This window comes from Entelurus aequoreus, linkage group LG15 (genome assembly GCF_033978785.1).
Source record: "Entelurus aequoreus isolate RoL-2023_Sb linkage group LG15, RoL_Eaeq_v1.1, whole genome shotgun sequence".
NCBI lineage: Eukaryota > Metazoa > Chordata > Actinopteri > Syngnathiformes > Syngnathidae > Entelurus > Entelurus aequoreus.
The window spans coordinates 39,560,246-39,573,613 of record NC_084745.1 but is presented as its reverse complement, the minus strand read 5'-3'; the positions used below and the strand labels follow the sequence as shown (position 1 = coordinate 39,573,613).

General features: G+C 44.5%; 1 protein-coding gene across 6 annotated transcripts in view; it reads left to right on the top strand.

The window, feature by feature from the left end:
* The window catches only part of slc12a7b (solute carrier family 12 member 7b), a 148,623-nt gene that overhangs the window by 105,780 nt on the left and 29,475 nt on the right, over positions 1-13,368 (top strand). For all 6 annotated transcript variants that reach the window (XM_062021515.1, XM_062021519.1, XM_062021520.1 and 3 more), the window contains exons 9-14: positions 1,224-1,391; positions 1,479-1,577; positions 9,809-9,866; positions 10,984-11,158; positions 11,533-11,651; positions 12,586-12,684. In XM_062021515.1, the coding sequence (XP_061877499.1) occupies positions 1,224-1,391; positions 1,479-1,577; positions 9,809-9,866; positions 10,984-11,158; positions 11,533-11,651; positions 12,586-12,684 (718 nt within the window). The remainder of the gene's footprint in view (positions 1-1,223; positions 1,392-1,478; positions 1,578-9,808; positions 9,867-10,983; positions 11,159-11,532; positions 11,652-12,585; positions 12,685-13,368) is intronic.

The following is a 13,368-nucleotide window of genomic DNA, read 5'->3' as shown; positions in this document are numbered from 1 at the left end:
GTGTGTGTGTGTGTGTGTGTGTGTGTGTGTGTGTGTGTGTGTGTGTGTGTGTGTGTGTGTGTGTGTGTGTGTGTGTGGCCCTTTAAGATATGACAGCATGTGAGGTGAGTGACGTCAGTGAGTGAGTGGGCGAGAGAGGTGAGGGAGCAGCGACAGTGAGTGCGTGCAGGTGCTCTAGCTTGGTGGATGGCTGCGTTCAATAAAGTCACAAAGTTGCAACAAACCGCCGGCCTCGTCATTCACCCTCAGCTGTAAAGACCCACTTCCGGGTAAAGTGAAGGTTGTTAGCCCCGAAGTACATAGGCCCTGGAGGAACGTCTCCCCTGCGCCCCTCAACTACGGTCTGGGAGCCCCCCCCCCATCCCCACCCACACAAAGCACGCCTTTTCTTTTCCTTGTGACACAGAAGGACGACACCGCAGCGCTCCAATAAAACACATTCAGATCTTCTGTTTCTAGCCGATACTACATAAAAAATAACGTAAAATAACACAGTAACGCATCATGTAGTAACGGTAACTGAGTTACTGAATATAAAAAATAACGCGTTAGATTACTAGTTACCGCCGAAACTAACGGCGTTACAGTAACGCGTTTGTCCCAACACTGTTTATCAGTTATAAAGGTATTCGAAAAGAACATGATTTATTAATGCTTTTTGACATATCAGGGCCATTTAATGACTTGACATGAAATGATTAGAAATGGCACCTTTAAATCCAGTCTGCTAAATCCATGCCGCACCATCCTTGTAGCGACGCTTAGGTTACGGTTTGAACAACAATTGATAGTAAGGGTGGAACAGTTCACAAAATCCACGGTTCAGATCTTATCAAGTTTTGTGGTCACGTTCTTCAGTTATGATGTTGTTTTTTTAACAGCCAGAATATCATATATCCCAAGATTCCACCATTATTTTTTATCAAAAACTCTGTTAGATAATAGTATAAAATATCATATGAAAACACAACAATATAAATAAAATATACACTAATGTAGGAAAATATGTCAACAAACAAAAATATTTTTATATCATACATTTTCATTATGTCTGAACAAAATCACAAGTAAATGTGTAAACAATACATAGTTTTGGTTTCAGTTGCGTCGAAAAATAAGCGGTTGTCGACATGAGTCAACCAAAGGCGAGGGTCATCGAGACAAACAAGTTTGCTGAACGAGTTTCTGAGGCCTTTGTTTTTATATTCGTGCTTGTCTTCCAGATAACATGTGGTCAGTGTATGGTCCTCTGGGTTTGTTGGACGAAAACAAGAAATTGTCTTCTGCGGGAGGAAGTGATGCCACCCAGGATATCTACATGCCATATGTGGTCAATGATATCGCTACCTTCTTCACGCTGCTTGTGGGAATCTATTTTCCCTCTGTCACAGGTGAGAGTGTTATTACAGTATATGTAATGTGCGGTGATTAAAAAATAAAAATCATCCTTGTGTTTTTGACCTTTCTCTCTTTGTTAGGAATAATGGCCGGTTCAAACCGATCAGGTGATTTGAAGGATGCCCAAAAATCCATCCCAATTGGAACCATCCTGGCCATCTTTACCACTTCTATTATCTGTATCCTAATACGTTTCAATGTGATACTGAAGCTCGACAGACTTATGACCAGTATCATTGATGAAAAAAGGAATGGATATTTCTTAAAAGTACCAGTGGAGTAGAAAAGCAAGTTGACTTTATATGCTTACCGACCGTAATTGTTTTTCATTGTATCCATTAAACTTATCCAATTGTATTTACAATCTGCAAAATATGTGAAAATACAGTCCAAACATTACAAAATTCCACAAATTCAGTCAGCCATTTTGGATATTCCGCTCCAAACATTTTTGGTAATTTCTGTAGATTGACGTCACTGGAGTAACACTTCTGCACTTTGACCATAGTATCAGTCATACTGAAAATATGCTACAATTAGAGATGTGCATTCTATCATTCACAATCCTTATATTATTCTTATATAAGACATGAACACACTTTTTTATGCATTATAAGTCATAAATACATAAAAACTCTGCTAACAATGTAGTCAATGGAGGCTCTCTATTCTGCCCACAAAACCTATAAATTACCATCCAAAACCCGCCAACAATACTCTATATACTGTACATATCGTGACCTGAATATTAACCAAATACTAGCGATGTTGTTATTATAAACGCTAACGCAGACAAACTATTTTTAGTGGCAGATTGATAACACACAGCTCACTAGTCCACTGCTGTTTTACTGTGAGCTGACCGCGATGTCCTGCTGCTCCCGCATCATCGCGTCTCGGCTCGTCAAAGTTATTCTACATTATAAATCATGCCTCTCATCTCGATATTAGGAGGATTTAGCCATGAATCTAGAAGTTGTTAATTTGTGACATTCAATTCATACCCAGAGATTGATGGTGTGTGCAGGGAGACTTTTCCTTGTTAACCCTTCGTGTGCATCATGATTCATTATTCATATAAACGGGACGATCATCCTATCAGTCCTCATCAAAGTAAGAGCAGACATTGTACCGTAAGCTATTGTTTTGTTCTGTTTGTAGTTTGTATTTCTTGTTTAGCACTTAGCAATATTGATACATGATGCTTAGTGTTTCACTAAAGCTGGGTCAGTTTAGCAGAGCTTCCAAAACTTGTAGATCATCCTCCTTATATTCAGGATCAACATATAAGTTTATGGATCGTAATTTTTTCCCAAATTAATCGTTGGCTCTCACAAAGTCTGCATGATTTGCATTGTTGTTGGTGATGAAGGGATCTGTGGTCCCTACCTCTACGTCACACAATGGCGTGTCTGGCTAGCTCATTATCTCTCAGATTGGCTCGGATTCTCAGTGATATTGATACTATTTTGATCATATCTATTTACTCGCAAACTTTGGAAGTCTTTCGGTGTCATACGCCAGATATACAGTATATTGTTGTGCTCGTAGCGTGAAAGCTAGACAACTTGAAGTATAGTTGACACACAAAAACGTGTGCGTCGTTTATTCATCAAAGCACAAGCAAGAATGAACGCTTTCATCACAAACACTCAAATATCGCGGGAACAACAAACCCCCACCTTAGTGAGAATCTACTGACGGCGACTTAAAGGGGCCGCGCCAAATTACTCGCTCTTAACTGTACACAAAGAACAACATTGTCATGTACACAATAGAACAGTACGGTGAAAGATGATGACAAAGTCAAATAACAGGTGTGGTGAATTATGTCCTTAAATCAACCGCTACACACGTCCCCCCAGAATTCGCCATCACAAAGGAAAACAAACTGTCAATGGACAGGGGCACGGACGGGCCGACCAGACCGGGTGCGCCGGAGTGGTACAAACGCTGGGGAGTCAGTAGGGGGTCCGGAAGGGTACCTGTACTGTCTAAGGTCCCGGGGGCCTGCGTAAAAGGATGCATAACATTATCATGGGGCCTAGGTAGAGCGGGCGGACGACCCCGGCGCGGGGGTACGGCCGTGGTAACCGGCTGACTAAGATCCAAGTGGGTCGCTTTCAGCCGGTCCACCGTGATCTTTTCAGACCGACCCCCGATGTCCAACAGAAAATGCTTATCTCCGCTCTCTAGGACGCGAAATGGCCCATCGTAAGGAGGCTGCAGGGGACCGCGGTGGGCGTCGTGGCGGACAAAAACAAACGCTGCTCCCCTCAAGGAAGCGGGAACATAAGACGGCGTAAGGCCGTGTTGAGAAGTGGGGATGGGGGCAAAACTCTTGGCAGCATCGAGGAGAGCAGCTCGCTGCTTACCGGCGGACCAAGGTGCAGTCGTGCTAGGAATAAAGTCACCTGGCACCCGCAGGGGCTGGCCATACACCAACTCTGCCGAGGAAGATTGCAAGTCTTCCTTGGGGGCAGTCCGAAGCCCCAGCATCACCCAAGGGAGCTTGTCTACCCAAGCGCTGTCCTTCAAGGACGCCCTAAGCGCTGCCTTCATGGACTTGTGAAATCGCTCACACATACCATTGGCCTGCGGGTGATACGCCGTCGTGTGGTGGAGTTTCACTCCCAAGCTCTCGGCCACAGCGGCCCAGAGCTCAGAAGTGAACTGAGTGCCCCGGTCGGATGATATGTCCGATGGGGTACCGAAACGGGCAACCCACGTACCAATGAACGCGCGCGCCACCTCCGCGGAGGTGGTGGACGTCAGAGGTACTGCCTCTGGCCAGCGGGTGGTCCTGTCGACTATCGTGAGGAGGTATGTGCAGCCGCGTGAGGATGGGAGAGGCCCGACCAGGTCCACATTGACATGGTCAAAACGGCGCTCCGGAACCGTAAACGGTGCCAGTGGGGCCCGCGTGTGGCAGTGCACTTTTGAGCACTGGCATGCCACACATGTGGAAGCCCAGTCCCTAACGTCTTTCTTCAGGCCACGCCAGACAAATTTAGCAGCAACCAGCCGCTGGGAAGGTTCCTCCCAGGGTGGGAAAGGCCGTGGATGGAGTCGAACACACGCCGCCTCCAAATGGCGGGCACAAGGGGCCGTGGCCGACCGGTAGAGACGTCACAAAGGAGCGTAACCCCTGTGTCCTCAAATGGGACCTCAGACAACCGTAACCCTGTGGCTGCAGCCTTCAGAGCTTGGATATCCGGGTTGTCGGCCTGGTCAACTGCCATTTGTGCAAAATCGAGCCCCACATGGACAGCGCTCGCGATGGCTCGGGAAAGGCAATCAGCAACGACATTGCTCTTACCAGCAAGGTGCTGGATGTCCGTCGTGAACTCTGAGACGTAAGAGAGGTGCCTCTGTTGCCGAGCCGACCACGGTTCAGCCGTCTTGGCCATCGCGAAAGTGAGGGGTTTGTGGTCCACAAAAGTTGTGAAAGGCCGGCCTTCAAGCAACGAACGGAAATGGCGTATGGCCAGATAGAGGCCAAGGAGCTCACGGTCAAATGTGCTATATTTCCGCTCGCAGGGGCGCAACTGCCTGCTAAAGAAAGCCAAAGGTTGCCAAGTGCCACCCGCCCACTGCTCATGCACTGCACTTACAGCATAATCTGACGCGTCCGTGGTAATTGCAATAGGAGCATCGGGTAATGGGTGTGCCAGCAGGGTAGCGTTAGTGAGAGCAGACTTGACCCCCAAAAAAGCACTGTGCCGTGCGTCAGACCAGTCTACCATGTGCTTGGGAGCAGCTCCTTTAAGAGCCTCATACAGCGGCCGCATTCGGTCAGCTGCCCGGGGGATGAAACGATGGTAAAAATTCACCATGCCAAGGAACTCCTGAAGAGCCTTAACCGTGAGTGGGCGGGGGAAGTTTGCGACGGCAGCAACCTTCGCTGGGAGGGGAACTGCCCCACGCTCCGTGACACGATGTCCGAGGAAGTCGATAACAGACAACCCGAACTGGCACTTAGCTGGGTTGACAATGAGCCCGTGTTGGCTAAGGCGCTGAAAAAGGGACCTGAGGTGGGTCACATGCTCGGCCTGAGAGGTGCTCGCGACCAGGATATCGTCCAAATAGACAAACAGAAACGGCAAATCACGTAAAACAGAGTCCATCAACTGCTGGAAAGTCTGTGCGGCACTCTTAAGGCCAAAAGGCATACATAAAAATTCAAACAGTCCAAATGGGATGATGACCGCTGTCTTCGGGATATCAGAGGGGTGGACCGGCACCTGATGATAGCCCCGGACGAGATCTACCTTAGAAAACAGTTTTCCCAGCGAGGTTGGCAGAAAAATCCTGTATGTGGGGGACCGGATAACGGTCCGGGGTAGTCGCGTCGTTGAGTCTGCGGTAATCACCGCATGGCCGCCAACCACCTCCGGGCTTCTCCACCATGTGGAGGGGCGACGCCCACGGGCTGTCTGAGCGGCGAATGATCCCGAGGCGTTCCATGGTCTCGAATTCAGCTCTAGCGATGGAGAGCTTAGCAGGGTCCAGGCACCGGGCTCGTGCGTGCACAGGGGGGCCCGTGGTGGCAATGTGGTGTTCCACACCATGCTTGGCGGTAGATGACGAGAACGTGGGCTACGCCAGGGTGGGGAACTCAGCGAGGAGGCGCAGAAAAACGTCTGCGGTGGGTAGCATGCTGGAAAGCCTGATGGAGTTCGTCGCGCTGAGACTGCACTTGTACGAGCAGAACGTAATCGCATCCACCAAACGCCTGTTTTTTACATCCACAAGGAGGCCGAAAGCACAGAGAAAATCTGCACCGATGAGCGGCACCGTCACTTTAGCAGTCACAAAGTTCCAACTGAAACGCTGTCCACCAAAACACAGTTCCACGTACCGATTCCAGAAGTGCGGATAGGGCTGCCATTGGCCGCTTCCATGGGGGGGCCATGTGACTCAGACAGCATGTCCAACCTTGATGCTGGCAGGACGCTCTTCTGCGCGCCGGTGTCACACAGGAACCGTCATCCAGAGAGGGAGTCCTGGATGAAGAGCAGCCTGCCAGTACTGCCGACGCTCATGGCCACTGCTGAGCGCCGGCCCCGGCGTTTCCCGGCGGCGGTCCACGAAAACTGCACGGGGGACGGCACCGCCTAGCTTTGGTCCCGAACTTTGCGTGGAAAAAAAACATAGTCCAGAATCCGGTTGCCGCCTGGGGGGCGCAGCAGCAGCGAGAGTGGAAGAATCTGCCATGGGTATTTCTGTCTCAGCCGGAAGGAATGCAGCCACATAGGACAGTTGGGGAGCTAAAAAAAACTTATCAGCTTCAGCAGCTAGTTTGCGGCAGTCCAAAATGGTGGTGTTGGCTAAAGCAGCCCGCACCTGAGAAGGCAGGAGTCTCAGGAAATACTGCACGAAGAAGAATCCAGGTCTGTGCTCACCTAAGAGGCCTAGCATGTTGTTCATTAGTTCAGAGGGCTTGCAATCGCCAAGCCCCTGCAACGAAAAAAGGCGGTTAGCTCGCTCCGCGTCGGAAAGTTGAAATGTCTGTAAGAGGTGAGCCTTCAACGTGAGGTACTTGTTCCTCTCCGGTGGGTGCGCAAGGGCGTTAACCACTCTGGTCGCTGTCGCGCTCCCGAGGGAGGACACGACATAATAAAACTTAGTGTCGTCCTCGGTGATACCACGCAGGGCAAACTGTGCCTCGGCCTGGGCAAACCATGCGGTCGCGGAAGTTTCCCAGAACTCGGGCAGCTTTAAAGAAACCGCATTCGCCGTCATGGTCGATAAAAATCACTGAATCCGTACAGTGAAGCGTCGGGGTCACCAGTGTTGTGCTCGTAGCGTGAAAGCTAGACAACTTGAAGTATAGTTGACACACAAAAACGTGTGCGTCGTTTATTCATCAAAGCACAAGCAAGAATGAACGCTTTCATCACAAACACTCAAATATCGCGGGAACAACAAACCCCCACCTTTGTGAGAATCTACTGACGGCCACTTAAAGGGGCCGCGCCGAATTACTCGCTCTTAACTGCACACAAAGAACAACATTGTCATGTACACAATAGAACAGCACGGTGAAAGATGATGACAAAGTCAAATAACAGGTGTGGTGAATTATGTCCTTAAATCAACCGCTACAATATGATAATAGCTTTAATATGGAGGCAACTTGTTTTTTCACACTACTGGTAAATTAAATTTGTTGAGAAAAGGGAAATATATTTTAATCAGATTAATCACAGTTAATTACCAATTAACTTCATAACTTATCATTTCAGTGAACTTTAAAGAAATAGACCAATAATTGGACGTGCAATTTTTTTGTAAGAATGTCATACAGGAGCATTTTTTAAATGTTTTACTTGCTTGTCATTTGAAACTTTATTTTGTCATCACTCATCTTTGCACTGACATATGCATTGGCCTAATCACTAACGGTATAACGACACACCTTATAGGTAACCATCAACGTTTAAGGTAAAGTGGCATGTGCGTTAAAAATAGTAAAGTGGCATTTGCGTTCAAAATAATGTGTGTGATTAATCTCAATTGACAAATCATTAATGTAATTATTTTTTTGTTGTACACGTTTACCTTGACAGCCTTCCTCAACACAATGCAACGATTAGTGGTAGTTGCAATATGTATTTGTGTAACAGAGGCCAGTAAGTGTGGCTGAGCCATGTGTACAATGGTAAACCTCACTCCCTGACAACCGTAACCGCAGTGCTGTGTACCATGTTGATAGCTCTGGCTTTTAGCTTGGTAGCCAGCATATTCATATCATGCCGGCAACCCAGGTTTGAGCCCCTGGCGGAGCAGAAAGCAGGGACTGAACCGCGCAGGTTAGAGTGGCATCGTGACCCGGATGCAAGTGAGGTTTAAGGGGGTGAGGTTTACCAACGTACACATGGCCCAGCTACACTGGCTGGCCTCTGTTAACACTAATTAATAATGCAACTAACACTATTACCGTATTTTTCGGACCAAAGAGCGCACTCGATTATAAGGCACACTGCCGATGATTGGATCTTTTCAGGTCTATTTTCATACGAAAGGCACATTGGATTATAAGGCGCATTACAGGGGTCACATTATGATTTTTTTTTGTACGTTTGAAACACTTCATTGTGTTCTACATAACATGTAATGGTGTTTTTTTGGCCAAAATGTTGCATAGATTATGTTTTACAAGCCATCTTTCGCCAGATTTCTGACTGTCTCTTCAGGATGTGTTGTTTTGTGGGCGGTCTTATTTATGTGGCTCCACTTCAACAGCATCTTCTCCTCGTCATCTTTGTTGTACTGGTAGTTTTTAGCGCTTCCATAGCGAGTCTACTGACAGATATAAGTTAGAACTGTAGACCACTTTATATTAAAAATGGCAACAGCGGAGGATGAATGCTCCACAAGAGGAGAGAGAAAAAGAAGGAGCTTATTGACTACAATGCGGGCTACAATGGAGAACACGCGCAAATTTTCAGGACTAATGCAGATCCCAAATGCACAACAGCAGGAACCAATAGGTAGAAAAAGTTGAATTTGCAAAATAATTCGAAACAAAACGTCTGATAATGTGTCTCTTATTAGGTGCCATTTAGGGGTCCTTATACACACCATAATAATACCTGTATGTTGAAGCACAATATGTTTGACTACGGTAGCCATAATGCTCCGACAATCTATCAAGCGGTGCAGCTTCGTAGCTTACCAAGGTCGTACTAAAACATTCTGACAGATTTTTGAGCGCCATGTGTAAGGTTCTATATTCTCAATGAAACGTCAAAGTTTTGCTTACCTGTACTTGATGGGGTCATTTATGGAACAGGGGGCATTAACCTGCAGTCCACACGTATCTTTTATGTGTGACTATCTCCTTGTCACACTTACCACTACGCTATGTACCGAATAAAATTGATTCAAGGTCAGTAACCACAACCAGAGTGAATACGCACATTAGGCGCACCGGGTTACAATGCGCACCGTCAATTTTTGAGAAGATTAAAGGATTTTAAGTGCGCATTATTGTCCGAAAAATAAGGTAGTTGCATTAACCTCACCGCTGTAACCCTCATGATTCAGTCCCTGCTTTCTGTTCTGCCTGGAACTCAAACCTGGGTTGCCGGTATTAGAGGCGAGCGTGCTAGCTACCGAGCTAAAAGTAGCCAGCACTGCTCTTGAGGTTGTCAAGGAGTGGAGTGCGCCTAGCCACACTGGCTGGCCTCCGTTACATTAGCCTAATATGTAATGCAAGTAATTCATACTGCAAATAAAACATAATGTAAGTAATGCATTATGTAACTAATACATAACACCAATAATAGATAATGCAATATTACAAACAATACTACATGTAGACATCTACACATTATGTCCATTGCATATATACGATGTGATTTGGATTTTTCAATGATTTATCCTCCTTAACAGTTGACCTCAGATTTTAGCAGCGTGATGCTATTTGGTGCCTGCATTGAAGGCGTTTTGCTCCGAGACAAGTAAGATGTTGACACAAATTGTAATATTCTGCACACATTGCAAAACCTGTTTTTTTCTTTTCATTTTGGTTTTGAGGAGAAATTACAAATGTAACATTAGAAGTCATAAGACGCTTTGAGCGAAAGATGTTGCAACCATGCCAATTCCCTCAAATCAACCAATCCCTGATATTTGTGTGGCCTCACAGATTTTTCTATCACTTCACCACACATTTTGAACAAAAATCATCGTCATTCTGCCAATCAGTGTCCCTGTTTTGCCCACCCATGTCCGAGCTTCCTTGTTTAAATTGTCAGAGTGATAGAAGTGTGATGTTAATCTATCATCAACAATCAGCCTTCTTGGTTTCTCTCAATGGTTACCCAATGTTTGAGACCATGGGTTAGAACTTAAAGGGAAGTTTCCAATTGACAAACGCATCATGTAGCTAGTAAAATTAGGTCTTTAAAATAAAAGCAAAATCACACAGTTTTACTAAAGTCACATGTGTAAAAATAGCATCAGATGAGACATGTAATATGCTGGACATGAGGTCTGTAGAGACCATGTGTGGTCCTGTGAAGGACACACAAATGATAAAGTAGACAACAAGTGTTGTTTTTTTCTCTCGCTTCCGTCTGCCTGAAGCCAAGAGGAGAATCCCTGTTTTGAGAAGGGAAGTACCAGTTGTGGTAAAATGGAGATGCAACTCCCAACGTAAATGTTCATTGAAAAAATAACAATACATGACTTAATGTGACCACACGTTACCATATGCCACAGTTACAAACAACCCTTAAAATATTAATAACACAGTCGTAAAATCACAAGCTGAAACAATGTTGTTGAAAAAAATTTGCAAGAAAATGTGGTTGTGGTATTATGAAATAAACGTCTTGGATGTGTTTTGGGAATCTGTGACAAAAAAGTGAAGCTGTAAAAAAGCGACACAATTCAACAAAGTATAAAAACACACTAATATTAGTACCCCCCGTGACCTCAAAAAGGGACAAGCAGTAGAAAATGGATGGATGGATGATAATAGTTATACCAAATCCTTTTTACAAAATGAGATAATTGGAACAATTGCAACATGCCGTTCCCTCACATTGTGTAGCTAACTTTGTTTTCTTGTAGGTTTGGCGACTCTGTGAAAGGAAACCTCGTTATCGGCACGCTGTCTTGGCCCTCACCGTGGGTGATTGTCATTGGCTCCTTCTTCTCCTGTTGTGGTGCAGGATTGCAGAGTTTGACCGGGGCACCGCGCCTCTTACAGGCCATCGCACGAGACGGCATTGTACCTTTCTTACAGGTGAGGGCCTAATGTGCAAAGTACGGGTGGGCAGATAAATTTTTTATAGTATCGATAATCACTATCTGATTGATACGAGGGTGATGAGGTTGATGTGTTTTCATTCTCTTCTAGGTATATTTCACAAATATTTGTGTTTTTGTTGTGTTGTTCATATTGTTATATAGATTGGTTTACTAAGGTTCTTGGACACGGGGGCTGGGGGAAAATAGTAGTTTTTTTCCAACAAATTAAAGGCTAAAGGACAAAATAATTTGCTGATCTTGAAAACATTTTAATTACTTGGTATAGGAGCGGTACCAACATGTGCAGTATCACCAACTCCAGTGCAAGGAACACACTTTTTGTCACACTTTGCAATGTTCTACTTTTAGGTGTTTGGACATGGGAAGGCTAACGGAGAACCTACCTGGGCTCTCCTGCTGACTGCCGGGATCTGTGAGATTGGAATCCTTATTGCTTCTTTGGATGCTGTTGCACCGATCCTCTCCATGTGGGTTTCTTTGCATCATTTTTGCTCCCTGAAATCATTTCACGCATCTAAAGCTTAAAGCAGAGGGTCCCATGCAGAAAATGAAAGTATCATGGCAACTTTGACACATTTTCAAAAACACTTTTAAGACGCTAAAAATAAAATAATGTAATGTAGGATCAATATATATATACATGTGTATGTGTGTGTGTGTGTATATATATATATATATATATATATATATATATATATATATATATATATATATATATATATATATATATATATATATATATATATATATATATATATATATATATATATGTATATATATACAGTATATATGGTAAATGGGTCGTACTTGTATAGCGCTTTTCTACCTTTTTAAGGAACTCAATCACCCATTCACACACATTCACACACTCACACACTGATGGCGGGAGCTGCCATGCACGGCACTAACCAGTCCCATCAGGAGCAACGGTTAAGTGTCTTGCTCAAGGACACAACGGACGTGACTAGGATGGTAGAAGGTGGGGATTGAACCAGTAACCCTCAGATTGCTGGCCCGGCCACTCTCCCAACTTCGCCACGCCGTCCCCAACAATATATATATATAAATATATATATATATATATATATATATATATATATATATATATATATATATATATATATATATATATATATATATATATATATATATATGTGTATGTAGCAATATATGCTAAACATTCACATCTTAACTTTGTGTTAAAGATGACAGAGCATATTAGTCAAACGGAATAATATGTGTTAGTTATAATAAATGTTTTATTACAATATGCAGAGGGCCAATAAAAACGAGCTACACAGAAAAAAATGTCTGTGCCTGTTGGACTCCCTCGTTCTGATGCAATATTTCATACAGCAAAGATTGTGATGATAAAAATGATATGCTATTGTTTTCCAACAGGTTTTTCCTTATGTGCTACTTGTTCGTCAACCTGGCCTGTGCAGTCCAGACTTTACTGCGAACGCCCAACTGGAGACCACGCTTCAAATATTACCACTGGTCTGTGAAAGTTGATGTCAAACAGATCATTCTAAACCTTGTAGTCCATAGAAACCGTTTAGAGCTCCAACTATTGAGATAATTGATGTTTGAGCATTTTAGGCCACTCCCACACCAACACACATCTGCACCTCCATTAAAGGCCTACTGAAATGACATTTTTGTATTTAAACGGGAATAGCAGATCCATTCTATGTGTCATACTTGATCATTTCGCGATATTGCCATATTTTTGCTGAAAGGATTTAGTAGAGAACATCGACGATAAATTTCGCAACTTTTGAACATCGACGATAAATTTCGCAACTTTTGGTCGCTGATAAAAAAAGCTTTGCCTGTACCGGAAGTAGCGTGACGTCACAGGTTGAAAGGCTCGTCACATTTCCCCATTGTTTACACCAGCAGCGAGAGCGATTCGGACCGAGAAAGCGACGATTACCTCATTAATTTGAGCCAGGATGAAAGATTCGTGGACGAGGAACGTGAGAGTGAAGGACTAGAGTGCAGTGCAGGACGCATCTTTTTTCGCTCTGACCGTAACTTAGGTACAAGCTGGCTCATTGGATTCCACACTCTCTCCTTTTTCTATTGTGGATCACGGATTTGTATTTTTAACCACCTCGGATACTATATCCTCTTGAAAATGAGAGTCGAGAACGCGAAATGGACAGACACAGTGACTTT